Source organism: Gambusia affinis, linkage group LG10, assembly GCF_019740435.1.
Source record: "Gambusia affinis linkage group LG10, SWU_Gaff_1.0, whole genome shotgun sequence".
NCBI classification, from domain to species: Eukaryota; Metazoa; Chordata; class Actinopteri; order Cyprinodontiformes; family Poeciliidae; genus Gambusia; species Gambusia affinis.
The window spans coordinates 16406976-16423449 of record NC_057877.1 but is presented as its reverse complement, the minus strand read 5'-3'; the positions used below and the strand labels follow the sequence as shown (position 1 = coordinate 16423449).

Sequence of the window (16474 nt, the reverse complement as noted above, 5' to 3'; positions counted from 1 at the left end):
TCTACAGGCAGCCTAATGGAGGAAATCAAAGTGCTCAAACACGATTAGATTCAGTATGCACACCACATTCCAGTCAGACCTCCTTTGATTGATGGAGCTTATCCTTTTTAAATTCACCCAACAAATATCTTTGACAGGGGAATATGGTTTTGTTTAGCATTTGTTGATGTGGAATGGATTCATATCAGGAAGGTATCAACATTTCATCTATAAAACGTTCTTATATTTGCCTTCTATAAAAAGTAAATACAGACTTACTCACTCTGCTCCAGTGAATCTCATAAAATACTTCCTCTTAGTTTTCCTTAGTGGCTGATGTTATGACATGCACTATTTCCATTTTTTTTTTCCTCTAGTCTAAGACATATTGGTTTTGCCCTGGGTGTTGCATGAGTTACGACATAGCCACTGTAACAGTATCAGTGGTTGAGAGAAACTGTAAAATAAATGTTCTGGCACTGTGGCTATACATACAGGTTGGTACTGCTCCAGTGAAATTTAATTAGCCGTGCCACAAACTCTTCCAGGCAGGAATGATTGCCAAAAGGATGTTACCCTAATTACTATTCTCCTCATCAGACTCACCAACTCAAATAAGCAGTATTTAAACATACAGGAGGTAATACAGGGGAGATCCTGGATATATAAACATTACATTTTAAGATAAAAAAAGTTTACAGCACTATGTAAAAGTATTCTTACCACTTGAACTTATCATGCTGCAGCTATAAGTTTCACTCTATTTTATTGTACATAATGTGACAAATCAACACAGTTCTACACAGTTGTGATGTGAAAATGAAGTAGTAAGTCTGGTACTGTAAATCTGAAAAGTCTGGCCTGCATTTGTACGCTAATACTATTTAGGAATTCTAAAAGTTGGAATTGCTTTTATTTGAGGTATCAAATCCAGAAGTCTGAAATTGACTTCAGCTGTTTTGTCAAGGCCTCGGAACAGAAACTCATATATGATAATATGACAGAACATTTGCAAGCCATCATTCAAAATCAAGAGTGCGGCAAAACTGTAAATAAAAGAGATATTCATCCACAATAATTGACGGACCACATTGAGAGAGGATTAGTCTGAGTAGGAACCAAGAGATTCATGTCATGTCTGGAGGATCTGCAGGTATGCACAGCCAAGTTTGGATAATCTTTTAATAAATGAATATTGTGCTTCTCTTGTCAGCCTTTGAATGAAGCTTGGCCCAAAAAGGGCCTTTGCTGAAAATAAATTACTTTCTGTTTCTGTTTGCAAAAGTGCAACAAGTTATGTCAGTAACACAATAAAAAGGAAGAAGATGCTGAGGTTAGATTAGAGCAGTGGTTCCCAAAGTCTGAGGCATGCCCCCTAAGGGGGGCACAGTGCCATTGCAGGGGCGGGGTGGTGGGTGGTGGTGCACAAAGCGGTATGAATGAATGAAAAAAAAAAAAACAGCTACACAAAAGTGTTTCATTGTAAAGATGGTTTGCAGTGTGTTTTGTTGCAACCTGAAGTGGGAAGTAAACTTCAGTGGAGTTTGAAATCAAAATATGTGTATAGGTTTATGTCTGGTTGAACTATGTGTGTGCCCAGTTGATTTTTATTTCTTTTTTGGGGGGGTATTTTATTGTAATCTGTAGGGGGGCCCAGAAAATCTTTGGGAACCACTGGATTAGAGAAAATATCAAAACGTTTTACTCTGCACATCTATATAAAAATGCCAGTCCATCTTAACTGGAACATATGGTGGTGGTATCATTATGCTGTGGGAATGCTTCCTTCAGCAGGGACAGGGAAGCTGCTGAACATACAAACAGATCTATAATGGAACAACTTACATCAACATTTATTTTTCACAGTTACTTTCTATCCAGTCTGACTGAGCATAGACTATTCTGATATATGATTGGGCAGCAATTTCAGTCTCTAGATGTGTAAATCTATCATTATTATTAATTAATGTGTGTTTTGCAATATAAATTTCCTATAAAATACATTTATGCTTGTTAGAAAATGAAAATAATTTCAAGGGGTGTGAATTTGTAATTTACTGTACTAGTTGTATTGGTATCAAAGAAACATAGTAAAACAATTTTGCGACAGTGTTATGGCGATAATGATGATAGCAAAATGAGTTGAGATATATGCCTGTTTTCTTTCTTTCTCATCTATGCCTCCATCACTCTGTGGCCTTAGCATTTTTGAGCAATGTTATTTGTGTTTAGTGTGAACATCTGCTGCCGTAATATTCTGTCCAACTGGGTAAATATCACATTAGCTTTTAAAATGCAAGTTCACAAGACTTGGAATATATTAGTTAACAGTTAAAGGACGCCAAGCAGTGCTTTGCCAAATTAATATTGCACACACTGATGATCTGCTGATAAAATATTAGCAATCTATTATGTAGCCCTAGAAAGAACAGTGAACCAAAACTTTAAACTTTCCAATTATGCTTTTAAAAATGTGTACATTACACATGTGGGATATTCCAAGAAACCAAGCTGAAGTGTCCAACAAGTAGCTTCACCTGTTGATTGTCACTTTTAAGGACTGTTCCTTTGTATTTTCTCTAAATGTACAAATGTGTCTCCCTTGAAAGCACAGTTCATAAATCTCATGGTTTCTCCGCTGAGCTGCACACAACAAATGTCAGTGCTCAACCAAATCATAATTCTCTCCCCCGTCTGTCTGCACAGCACCGCCTCTGTCGGAAGTCACTACAGCCACACAGCCTCAGAGAACTACGACCGTCACTACAACAACCACAGCACACTGGGGTGCGGCCAACACCACCACAACGGTGCTTAAGGAGGGCAGCAGGCGAGCGCCCAAGCCGCCGCCTGTAATCCCACAGACGACTTCTCCTCCGCCTCTGGAGTCTTTCCCTTTACCTGAGCGGTTCTGCAAGGCCACTGAGAAAAGAGACATAATGTGGCCTCAGACCCAGAGGGGCATGCTGGTGGAGAGACCTTGTCCCAAGGGAACACGCGGTAAACAGGGCTTTGTCTCACCACAGGGATGTGGGCGCGCTGTGTACGATAAACCTTAAGCATCTCACGAGAACATCCCTGAGTTTATCAGATCTGGCTGACACCCCTGCATACCAGTGTATTTTTATTTTCAAAGACAGCTACTACTGAGCTAAGTGACAACAATTTGGTACAGAGTAAGGCTTTTAGCTTTTCAATTCTAGGTCTAAATTTGATTAAGTAATGTGTAATGACTGTGCCAGAGAGAAAGCAGGCTCACATGTATTCCTCTGAGCTTACAGTCTTTGTTGTGTCTGAAATCATGCTTAGACTTTATCAGATACAGGACTGATTAGAAGACAGGAAACAGTTGCTACTTTGACATAAAGGTATGCAGAGGATACAGCAAATATTTCCAGAAAACAAAACATTTGAATGACCATCATCCTGGCTTATCGGATCATCCTCTGATCTGTCCTTTTTTCCTTTGTGGATACATTTTTGGAAAGCAGTCTGTGATTTGAGTTGATTCAACCTGACGAATCTTTCCTTGTTTTTCCTGCCAGGCACGGCATCTTATTTATGTCTTCTTTCCACTGGGGACTGGCACCCAAAGGGCCCTGATCTTAGCAACTGTACCTCCCACTGGGTCAACCAGCTGGCCCAGAAGGTTTGTTCCAGCGTCCCTCACTGTTCTTTTTATAAGTGGAATGTGTTGCTGAAAACAGGATAGTACAATAATGTAGATGTGCATCTGGATTGAATGTGTCACTATTATAACGATTACAACAAATAAAGGCCACTATTACTTAAACTCTTTGTGTGAGCTTTAAAAGATGACAGGGGTGTGAAACATTATCTCAGGTCAGGTAAAATTGTAAAATAAGCTTTTAAATAAAAGTGATGAACAGTGCCTTGCAGAAGTATTTATACCCATGTTGGCTTTCTCACATTTTGCCACATTACAACCACAAATGTTAATGTATAAACAACCATGTCAATAATTTTAAAATAGAAGAAAAATGTATTTTTTACATTTTTTGTTTTCTAATCAAATCTGATCAGTACAAAACTGTTTTATTTAGACTCCAAGAGTAAATGCTTTGTACAACCACCATTTTTGCGAATTAGTGTCAGTGAACATGAATCCTGACGTTGTCCTGCAGATTTACGATTGGATTTTGTTCTGGACTTTGAGTCAGTCTAATTTGAATGGACTTTAATAAACTGAATTATAAATGTGTTTGTATGTTAAGGGGTTTGTATTGTTAGTGAACATGGTCTTAAGTCTTTGTAACGCAACACTGTAAGAACTATGTTTAGCATTGAAGGTAGTGCATTCTGAGGTGATGTGCAGTGGTAGCAAGCATGCAGACTACAAGGCTTGATTTTGATCTCAGCTGACCAGGGCACCTTCGTCCAGATGTTTACTGTCGCTTATATATTCTTCATAGTCATAGTAAACTTGAAGCGATAATTTTAATGACTTTTTTTTCCTGTCCCACTTCCACAACACCCCCTGGACTTATTTTTTGCCTGACTACATTTGAAAATGATACTAATTTGGCCTGCCAGCTAAGGCTATTGATGCAGATTAAGGCTTTGTTTAATGACAAATTTAAATCTTACAACAGTAAATTTTAGGCACAAAAACATTTGCCTTTTCCTGACCATGCTTTTTTCTTCTTTTTTTTTTTAAATTTCATAGTAAATAGTAACATATATCAGCAATCTTTACACAATGTTGGACTTCAGTAAATCCCAATTTTATATTAGTTACTTTATTAAACTTTGTTAAATGCATTAAGCATTTCTAAAGAAAGCATAATCCAACCATTTAGATTGCAGTCTTAGTCTGAGTAGATTAAGAGTTTGCTGTTATCTTTTCATTTTTTAAAGTGTTTAAAGCTTGGCCAAATATTGTACAGCCCTACCCACCTTTAAATTTTCTCCCTAGATCAATTTTTGACCTGTCTTTCCTCTTGTATATGATGAAGTTTGTTAACTAATATTCTGTGACAAATCTCTTAGGCCTTCACAGAGCTAGTACTATGTAAACTTTATTTACTAATCATGTGATTTCTGATTGCAGTCTGCTGCAGTTGATTTTGTTTTAGAGGATCAGAGGAAAAGCTAGAAATAAATGCCACTTTTCATATTTATGAGCTGCTTAGTGTTGATCTGTTCCAAAAGAATTTAGTGGATATGAATATATTTGCAAGGCACTGTAAGTGGCTGTATAGTAAAAGTGGTGTAGGTGGCTCATTCAAGTGGTGATTGATATTACAAACTGGGTTGAAAACAACCTTGGCCTCTACTATCTTTGCACTTATTATTCACTCTCTTCCAATGCAGATCCGTAGTGGTGAAAATGCAGCCAACTTGGCCAATGAGTTAGCCAAGCACACCAAAGGCCCGATATTCGCTGGTGATGTCAGCTCCTCTGTGCGTCTGATGGAGCAGCTGGTGGACATCCTCGATGCTCAGCTGCAGGAGTACAGGCCCAGTGAGAAGGATTCTGCCGGAAGAAGCTTCAATAAGGTAACCATGACAACAAAAGGTCAATTCCTTATGCATCAGAATTCAAGTCAACCTTCTTATCTATTCTCAAGAGAATAGACAAAAAGCATGTTAGCTGTCAAGATTAAGGCAAGTCAATGTTCAAATTAGTCAAGATAAACAAATCTGTAAGACCTCCAGAATTTGAAAAGAATGGGAGAGAAGGTCAGCCGACTGATGAAAAAAGAAAGGGGTTACAGTGTTTTAGCAGATCTATGTTTCATAACATTGGTTTTACTTTACTGGCCAAAGTATGGTGGCTTAAATTCTTTGTGATGTGCTAACTTAGCGGGGAAGGAAATGCAGTATGTAATGAATATTAGCTGCAGCACTTTTATTCTTAGACCTCTTCATAAGCAGGTCAGTGGCACAAGGCAATGGGGAGTGGCTGCACCACTCATTTATTAAAAAAGTTTGTACATCCATATATCAGACATGTCTTTGTTTTCTACCCATCTTTTATCCAAACAAATGATTTAGTGTAAATTACCTCTCATCTGTTCTTCTTTTTTTTTTCTTTATTTTTTTTTTTTTAATAAAAACAAAGCTTCAAAAACGAGAAAGGACATGCAGGGCATACATGAAGGTACTGAAGCAATGCTTCTGCCCACTCTGCTTGCTGCTGTTCCCTCTGTCCCCATACTTGCTGTATGTGTCCCAGCCCAAGTCCAGCAGCATGCACCTACTGCACTTTCATGTACCCCTTCTTCCCCCTCCTTGTGCTTCCTGCTTTTCTGAGTCACTGCTCCACACGCAGCCGCAGTTGTACTCAAAGTGAGCTCCGAGACAAGGAGAAGACATCTCCAGTTGCTGGGGCAGCTTCTTATGAATTTATTTTATTTTTATTTTGAATGTGTTGTTGTGTTGCTCTCACCTCTCTGCATTGATGGCTATGATGGTTTTTGTCATTCATTCTTCACTTCCTCCTGTATGTTTATTGTGTTTGCTGAGGGGTGCACGCCCGGGTGCATAACACCACAACTCAAAGAGATACTTTGTACTTTCATCCCTTTCATTTTTCATTTGATGAAGTTTTTACCGCCTTTTTTTTCATTATTTTCTGAGAGCTCTTGTAAAATGCTCCCTTGTTTTGATGTGATTCGTTATTGTTATGTTTTCTATCAAGTGCCTACACCTGACCCTTTCACTGCATGCAAAGTATAAATGGTGACTGTTATTTTACAAGGACACAGATTTATCTGCAGCTCCGTTTGTTTATTAGAGGTTACAAGTCAAATATCATATTAACCTTTTTTTTTTTTATCAACATCTAAACATTGAAGTATTTTGTTCTCACATATTCCCCATGCATTAGGAACAACCTGTCCTCAACGACCCGCCTATCCAAATCTTTCCTTTGGGAGAGCATTAAAATAGATCCAGCTAATTAGGCAGCCAACAGAAAAGTACACTTGAATGAAGCAGGGGGGACAAAAACTGAACATAGCAAATACCACAATCCACCCATTTAACCTCATCGTTCATGTCACAACGTCTAAATTTGAATTCAGGGATGGTGACACTGTTAGAAAAGCCTTAACGTTGCAAATTTCAACATTTATTGAACTAATGAACTAGGAAAAGATCTGGAACAGGGAATGTTGAGGCAGCAGTATCTGACATCTGCCATACCTGACACAACATCACATTAACTACCCCGCCCTCCGTCCACCAGACGTCACTGGCATTGATTTCGCGATTAGATGCATTGATTTGATTATTTCCTGAATTTACCCTGGATTGTCTGGATGACCCAGTCTAAATTTGTTCTCAGTCTCCTCTGAGCTTTTCAGTGATTTGGCACTGGACACAGACTCACAACTGCATATCACTAAAATATCCTTGACCTTTTTACGTCCTTTTGGAGAGTTTCTTAATGACTGGTTGTACTTTTGTATACTGAGCTTTGCAATTATAGAATTTTAATTGAGAGCAGCCTCTGTTACTTTCATCACACAATCTCTTAATATCCTGTTATCAGACAGGCATGACTGGCTCAATATACTGCGATTCAAAGTGTCTGACTTGATGCAATGTCCTTGAAACAGAAACTGAATCCCTGCCATCAGTCATGTGCTTATGCATCTCTTTTAGCAGTTTGTCTATAAGGGCAAATGCAACTTCAAATAAATTGTCTTTTAACTCACTAAATGTCTGTTTTTAGAACTTGGCCATGCAGAAATATTGGTATTTCTGCATAGCCATTTATGAAAGCTTTTACATTTTATCATGTTACAACCACAAGTGTCAGTTTCTCTTATTGCGAGTTATTGATAGTTATGAAGTGAAAAAGTTACTTACGTATTAAAAAATCTTATGCATTTGTAATCATTCCCTCCTCAACCAGTACTTTGTCCTGCCACACTTCTACTCTCCATCCTTTTTTGGGGTGTATCTCTACTGTATTGGGTGTTGAAAAACAGATTTTTTATTTATTATTAATTTTCAACATTTACATTTTCAAATTAGGACTAAAAACATTGGGAAGTTAGATATTCTATTCAACAGACTCTCTTAACTGAATTTAGTTATGGAGTTTGACTAGGCCATTTTAACACAAGTATATTAACAGCCTGGGAACAGCATACCAACACCATAAACTTGGCACCACAATGTTTCAGCATGAATCTATCTCTCTTTTTACTTCTGAGCTGTGGATATCGGAGATAGTATGAATACAAATATATGCCAAACTCTTAAAAAAAATGTTTATAGAAGATGTTGAAAGAATTACTTATTCCCTTTCACTTCAAAATTTACACTATTTGTGTTGATTTATCACATAAACTATCAAAGAATGCAATTCAGTTCTTATAACTTTGTTTATCTCTGAGAAGAAATTTCAAGAAACATGCAGTACAAAATGGACTCAATAACAATAGCTCAGATAAAAGAATTCATAAAAGTCACATGGTAATAAATGTTTATGGTAATAAAAGTGCAATGTGATTCGGTGACTACGTGCAGTGTGGAGTAAATATGTACCCTACGCTAATCAGTGTAGCAAGAGTTCATATTTGGGCTTGGCTGGTCAGCTGGCCTTGGGTCAATGATGGTTTTGCGTAGAGAATAGTGACTTCCCTGTGAATTCAGGATACAGAGGGTGATCAGGGTCGCCCTCTGAATCTTGGACAACTTTTCTGACATTCTGTTGCTCACAAATTGTGACAAAATACATCCACATTTGTGCAAAAAAAAAAAAAAAAAAAAAGGCTCAGGAGATATGAATATGTTTTATCTTAAATCCTTAAAATATGATTTCTCATCACTCTCATTCATTTCAGTGTTTGCATGTTGATATTTTCCTAACAAAGTAAGTTGTTTTATTTTTTGGTTTGAAGCCTTTATCTTTGTAATCTGTTTTGCTCGGTTTGACGCAGGCCATGGTAGACACAGTGGACAACCTTTTACGACCAGAGGCCCTAAAGTCATGGCACGACATGAACAGCACAGAGCAAACTCATGCCGCCACCATGTTACTGGACACTCTGGAAGAGGGTGCCTTTGTCCTCGCAGACAACCTCATGGAGCCTGCAATTGTCAAGGTTCCTGCAGATAATATAAGTAAGTAAAAAAGAGATGCATTTGCAATTCAGTTAATTTGATTATATTCTGTTCATTACAAGAGTCACTCCTGACATAGGGAAACAAAGCAGCCTCGTAAAAAAAGAACTTTGTTTTCATAATAAGCCTTGAAGCCCTGGGGGAACAGGGAAAAAAGTGCATATTAAGTTTAACGAGTCGCTTACTGACAAAGTGATGAATATCAGACAATTAAATAGACTGGATTCTCTGATTGCGCACACTTACTTTATAAATGTGTGCGTCTAGACCTTGTAACTCTATACATTAATGTGAGCATTAGCCTGCTGCGGAGTCAGAAAAATTACATTGTTTATCCACAGGCTCCTCTTCCTTCCCTCATTTTCTTCAATTGTTACACTATCAAGGGGAAGGTTTCTCTTCCTCAGAGCTGTTTTATTCATATGAAATGGAGGCTGGGGGGACAAATCTATTCCTTTATGATTGACATTTTTATTGCATCGCTCACTCTCGCCAAGATTTAGTGTTCACATAACAAATTCATGTGTCCTTTGCTCTGCATACTGTAACAGTTTGTGTAAGAATGTCTGTAAAAAAAGCCCTGGTATTAATGTTCTTTGCTCTTTTTTGAGTCTGAGTCAAAGAGTCTTGAATGACTGATATCCTTTTTCCTGCTATTTCTTAATTTTTCTCTTGTAACCAATCCCTCTCCAATCTCTTTGTCCGGCAGTCTTGGATGTGTATGTGCTCAGTACAGACGGCCAAGTCCAGGACTTTAAATTTCCACAGTCCAGCAAGAGTGGGATCTCGATCCAGCTGTCTGCCAACACCGTCAAGCTCAATAGTCGAAATGGTAAGCCTTACAAAGAGAATGATTTGGAGGAAATTGAATCCGTTCCGTTAATATGCAGCATTTCATGTTTCCATGAGAACGTGAAGAAAAATGTTGCGGAATTTAAAAAAAAAAATAATAATCTGAGTTCTCTGATTTCAACCAGAAATGGCAAAATTATTCATACCTGTTGACATTTTTGTACATGTTGTCATGGTACAATAACAGACTAAACCAAGTCAAAATACTTTAAGGTGGAAAGAAGAACGTTGCCTGGTTGTTAAAGAAAAATAAAGACAAATTTAGACATTTGCCTTGCATTTGTTTTCACTACCCTTTACTCTGATAAGGAAATGGTATGTAAAAGTTTTAATTTCAATATTAAACAGCTTAAATAAACACTCTACGAGTCTGAAAGATGATGGCATACCAGTGAATGTCCAAAGACAGTGCCGACCACATGAAATGAAAAGACAGACAAGGTGAGTGTTAACCAGAGAAATAGACTAAAGGTCCATTGTAAATCTGGAGGAGCTGCGGAGATCCACAGCTCAGGAATTTGCTACTTATGGACAAGTAGCAAAAACAACAATAGACAATTTCTCACAATCCATGCAGTTTACAGCATGTGGAAGAAGATGCTCTGGTCATCTACTACAGGGCCAGATTTTTTTTCCCTACATTTAGTTCATGTGTCACTGAAATTTAACAAACCAAATTACCTTAAACAGGACAATCGCTGAAGGAAACTTGTCAGAAGCTCCACAAGACTTGACAATTTGGTAGAGTTTCTTCTTCCATCAGAATAACCACACTAAACCTACCACCAAACCAGCCATAGAAACTGAAGTAAAATGTGGAAAGAAAGCTATAAGATTTACTGTTTGCAGTTTACCATAAGCCCAGTAATGGACACAGAAAACCATGGTACTGGCAGCATCATGTTATGAGGAGGCTTTTCTTCAGGAGGGTTGCTGGGAAGATGGCTGAACTTTATTAAATGGAGGAAAAGCTGTTAGAAGGTGTAAGAGACTATAGTAAATGCTCACTTATGTACCAGCAAGACAACTACCCTAAAGCATATAGCCAGAGCATAGCAAAGTCCCGACTTAAATTCAATTGATAGTCTGCAGCGGAACTTAAAAATTGGTATTCAGATACTATTCAGCAAATCTAACTGAGCTTGCCCTTTTTGCAAAGATGAATAGGTAAACATTTAAATCAATATGTCGATTTCTTTTTACTTCACACATTTGCACTACTTTGAGTTGATCTGTCACAGAAAAATATCAATAATATGTCCTACTTTGTTATTGTAACTTCAAAAATTTGAAACCGTTCAAAGGGATGTGAATACATTTGTAAGAAGCTGTGGGTTTACCTGTCATTTTTATCCTAGTGATTTGATTGTTTTGTTTAAAACTTGACATTTATTTTCACTAGTATTAAGTGAGTGTTTAAATGTATTGTTTGGAATTGTTGCATCTCCATATTTGATCATTTTATGTATAAATCATTCACTGAATTGTTGTGGCTTTTCTTTTCTCTTTTTTTTTTGTTATTTCACTCTGCAGGAGTCGCAAAGCTAGTTTTTGTGCTGTACAAAAACCTGAGCCAGTTCCTCGGCACAGAAAATGCCACCATCAAGATGGCAAACGAGGCCTACGGTCGCAACGTGACAGTTGCTGTCAATTCTGACATCATCGCTGCTTCGATCAACAAAGAGTCCAGCCGGGTGTTTATTAATGACCCCGTCATTTTCACCTTGCAGCACATTGACGTGAGTCTCATTGTAGAAATGAATGAAGGGTCAAATGAAAAAAAAAACGCCAGAGGGGGACAGCCAGCAGACAGAGATCTGCAATTTGAATTGTAAATGTCTGACTAGGTCAGTCGGCAGTTTATTTAAGTCACTGAACATCAAATTAAAGGAGTCTTTAGAACCCAAGTGAATTCTTAATGAAAACTAATTCTTTAATCAACATTGGGATATAAATGATACCCATTTTCTTTTATAGAGGGGGAAATTAACTCCTAGATTAGCCCTACAATCTAGGATGAAATTACTGGAGCACCAATTATCTTTTGTCTTTTAAAGTTGTCACTAGAGTTCCCAGAGGGCCATGCGTGACTCTATTCTTTATCAGAGAAATTGTTCAATTCTAAAGACATGCCGTCAAACAATTATGCCTCGCTGTTATTAAGGCCTCATATACTCAACCATGCTTGGGTAGATTTGGCAAGTATGTGCCAAATGAGACACAACATATGAATTGCTTCATAAGAGCTGTGAAGAGAAAAAAAAAATCCTCATCCATATCAGTGGAGAAAAATGCTTTGTATGAGCAGGGGGTAAATGGCCTCCGTGTTCTACATGTGCTTCAATTTGAGGAAGTCAATTATTTGGACACTTAACCATATCTCTTGTTATCTGCAGATGGAGCACTACTTCAACTCCAATTGCTCCTTCTGGAATTACTCTGAGAGGAGTATGATGGGCTACTGGTCCACCCAAGGCTGCAAACTTCTGGACTCCAATAAAACGCACACCACCTGCGCATGCAGCCATCTCACCAACTTCGCCATTCTTATGGCACATCGAGAAATTTCAGTATGTTTTATTTATTTGCTTAACTTAGTGGTTTCCAAGAATTGTATGCTATGTAACACCTTTATTAAATCTAGGTTATTTATGTACCACAAGTAAGATTGAAAATACAGTATTAAGGGCTCTTTTTAACTATTCAGAAAAACAGTGCTATTTCCTTAGCTCCTTGTAGACAAAAAATGTTTATTCATTGCGTGAAGCTTGCTGGCTTTTCCTGTGTAGAAGTTGACAGGATGAGAACATTTCTGAGCTTAAAGTACCTTGAACATCATTACATACAACATAAACTCTCATCCCAAAAGATAGGAGTTTATGCTCTCATCAAAAATGTTAGTTCAACAACAAAATTGTTGAACTAAATCAGCATTTTTGATGTGACCTCTTGTTTTTTGAGGAGAAATCAAAACAAGAATTTGCTCCAGTAAATTGGTGATAAGCAATCAGATTCTTGACTTCAAGAGATAACTCTTGAAACACCCTCACTCTAAATAAAAATAGTAGTTGATATTGTTGCACAAAGCAAAAACAATGACAGTCTTGACTTCTAACAGCTTATTTCCATTTCACAGACACATAAAAAAAAAATTCTTTGTCATATTTCTTTTGCCTGATCTTTGTTCAATAGAAACATCTTTTGTGCAGCTGTAATAGCCATGAGCTATACTGGTTGGTTCTCTGTCACCACTGATGCTTAGGTTTCGGTACAAATTGTGACTGTTGGCTGTCCTAAAAGTTGCTTGAATCCACTAAATGATCTAATGCCATAATTTGCATAAATGTCCCTCTGCATGTAATTGGACTGGACACTGTAGGGGAGAATGAAAGTGCTCTGAGAGTTACATTAACTGGGTAAAAAAAACCTCCTAAAATGTGTTTAGAAAAGAATTGCTTGAGGGATGTGAAAATTCCTTAAGTCTAGTAAGTTATTGTTAAATTGCCAAAAGTAGTTTCACTGGGGCTTCTCTGTTAATTCTCCATTAGGTTTCATTTGTGAAAATGGTAAACCAGATGGACTTGCAGTTTATCCTTGAGATTTTGTGGTATTAATTGCAATAAATATAAAACGCATTTTAACATTATCTGTGTTTTTGGCAATACATCGGTGATAGCCAGACAGATGTATTGTCTTCCTGTGAATATGCATCACACAAACATAAATACTTTTCTTCAAAAATAATGATTATCAAATGTGCTACTTCACTGCACCAGTTATATTGTGGTGTGTAATTGTACTTCTAGACAAAACACAATTACTTTCTGTCACAGAAATCAATTTATGTTTATTAAAGAGGTGAAATTATTTATTTTCTAGGCAAATAGTGCAATCTCATAGCACATAGTCAAGTAATTACATTGTAACTATATCTCTTTAAGAAGCTCTGGCTCTTTCGGGGACTTTCCATCAATTTTACGAAATACTCCTCCCCCCATCCGCACCTTCTCCTCTCCATTTAAGGCTCTCATTGAAAAAAAATGGTTAAACAATAAAAGTTGGTATCTTAACAATATAGAGAATCTTTGCACAAAAAAATCACAATTTTTGTCTTCTTCCCGGTGGTCAGGATTATGATGTAACTAAGCGGGTCATTTTACAAGATTTATAAAAACGTTTTTGGCATTCAAAGCCATTCAGTCTTTGTTGGCCATGCTTCAAATTTTGAGCAATTAAAGTCGGAGGAATCTTTACGACATTTTATTGTTGGTAAAGATGTCGTGGTCTTACTCCCCAAAGGGTTATTTCCAATGCACACAATTTTCGGTAAACTCTAAGCTAGTGCATTACATGTGACATAGCCAAACATTAGCAATTGGGTAAAATTTAATACTTCAGCACAGTCCACACCCCCAGCAAGCAATCGTTTCTCAATAGTCGAGGGTCCATACTCTGTGTACAAAGCAAAGAATAGAACAAGGGTCTGGTTTTACCAGGTTATGCTTCATCTTTTCTTTCTGAGTACAGCTTATGGGAATCCAATTTCCACTTACAGTAATACCACCACAATTTGAGAACCACGGCTCTATCTAACATATTTAGTTTTCATTTGATTACCTGTAGTTTTTAAGAAATATTTATAGATAACTGTCTCTGTTTCAGATCTCATAAGATCACAGTGATTTCAGTCCGAAGAGGCTTTTAAACTGTGAGAAAAGACATTACATTAGATTACTGGAAAAGGAAAAATTGAATTTTAAATGTGTTTATGCATTATTTACTTTGAAAAGGCAAAACAAATTAAAATAGAATGAAGGAAGGAAGCGTAAATTAAAGCAAGATAAGAGAATTTTTTTTTTTTTTTTGAATGAAGATTTGTATCTAAATTCATTGCCCACTCAGTAATATCCTGGGACCTGATTGGAAGTTTGCTTTGTAGAGGAATGGGAGCTTTTATATATGTTTTCTAGTAGTCTCACTGGCACTTACATCCACTTAATGTTGAATCACTCTTATGTTCTGGGTAAAATAGCTGTTTCTTTTTGTAACTAATCTATTATTGAATTTAGAAGGCAATTCAGGACTTCTTGCAAAATTCTTCATAATTTAACACAGCATAAACTGCTTTCAATAGTTCTGGCCAAAAGGGGTCTTTAGTTTCTCTTTCTCCACAAACATAAACAGTACTTATTAAAAACATATGAAAATATAAAATGTTTTCTTTTATTTCCAGGGCAGCATTCGAGATCACCACGAGCTGCTGCTAACTGTCATCACCCGGGTCGGCATAGTGGTCTCCCTTGTCTGCCTGACTATCTGCATCTTCACCTTCTGCTTTTTCCGGGGCCTGCAGAGCGATCGCAACACCATCCACAAGAATCTGTGCATTAATCTCTTCATTGCAGAGTTAATATTCCTAATTGGTATCGATATGACAGAACCGAGGGTAAGCAGGAATGACCCTATTGATTTGGTTTTGACTTATTACTTCTCATTTAATCTCCTCTCATTCCTCAAGACAAAGGACATTTATTTCAACAAGATTTTTAGCGTTTGCTAGATCAAACCTAATCCACTTGTCTCTGACATGACAGGTCTTTTTTGCCCTCTTTCACTTAAAGTCCCTGCGCCTGCCATGCCTAAGCCATAATACGTTTCTTTTTTTCATCACACGTTCCCTTCAATCTCCACAAATACAAAAACATTTTCAGCATACAGCAGGGAATCAAAAGCTTTCAGAGCTGAGCAGTATGTGAAAATCTTCTAAGTCTAACCTCACAATATGCATGACATTTTAATTTCTGCTGTGCTGATGGAAAAGTGGAGCTGTGCATGTGGTGAATGAATATTCATTAGGGTTTTTCATCAGTCTCACTGATTTATGTTTTGCTGAGTGAGAGTAGCAGAAATGGTAAATGTCATGTTTTCCTTGGGTGCTAAAATATAGTCCTTTTTGATATACAGGTCTGAATAAAGAGCTTTTGACGGTTCTACAAGCTAATGTTATGAAGGCTTTACTTACAGGAATGAAGAGTACATAACTCCTGAGAGAGTTCTTTCATTTGTTTGTTTTGTCACATCTAATTGTTTCAGAATTTCAAAAGCAAGATAAGACAAACAAAAAAAAAAAAAAAAAACACCTCAGTACACCAAAAACAGTTGACAAATGATAATTTAGTTTAAGGGTAAAATGCTATCCAAACCAACCTGTCCCTCAGTGGAAAATATTACTTAATTATCTGAGGTTAGCCACATTTTTTCATCCCGCTAAACTAAAGATTAAATAAGAATTAGCTATTCCAAAGCCTAAATACTGCCAGTCTTGGGAATGAAGAAGGAAAGTAGAATTTGTCTCAAATTAGAAAGCAAGATAGATGCCCTCAAAAAGCAACACATTTTCCAATTAAAGAAGTTAAAATACAGATGGAAAGTAAAGTCACTGACAGTCCATCAGTCTGAAAAGTAATTTCTAAACCCGTTGGAGTCCAGTGAACCACATGTGGAGAAACTATGATACCGCTTTTTAGAATTAGTGGGTTAC

The 16474-nt window shown here is 37.2% G+C and overlaps 1 protein-coding gene across 39 annotated transcripts in view; it reads left to right on the top strand.

Moving 5' to 3' along the window:
- Positions 1-16474, top strand: part of adgrl2a (adhesion G protein-coupled receptor L2a) — a 123129-nt gene that overhangs the window by 82834 nt on the left and 23821 nt on the right. For 29 of the 39 annotated variants that reach the window (XM_044129564.1, XM_044129562.1, XM_044129566.1 and 26 more), the window contains 9 exons: positions 2686-2979; positions 3525-3628; positions 5314-5499; positions 6065-6103; positions 8898-9081; positions 9791-9913; positions 11467-11672; positions 12330-12503; positions 15167-15379. In XM_044129564.1, coding sequence (XP_043985499.1) covers positions 2686-2979; positions 3525-3628; positions 5314-5499; positions 6065-6103; positions 8898-9081; positions 9791-9913; positions 11467-11672; positions 12330-12503; positions 15167-15379 — 1523 coding nt within the window. The remainder of the gene's footprint in view (positions 1-2685; positions 2980-3524; positions 3629-5313; positions 5500-6064; positions 6104-8897; positions 9082-9790; positions 9914-11466; positions 11673-12329; positions 12504-15166; positions 15380-16474) is intronic. The other 10 variants (XM_044129549.1, XM_044129567.1, XM_044129547.1 and 7 more) reach the window with 1 other exon arrangement.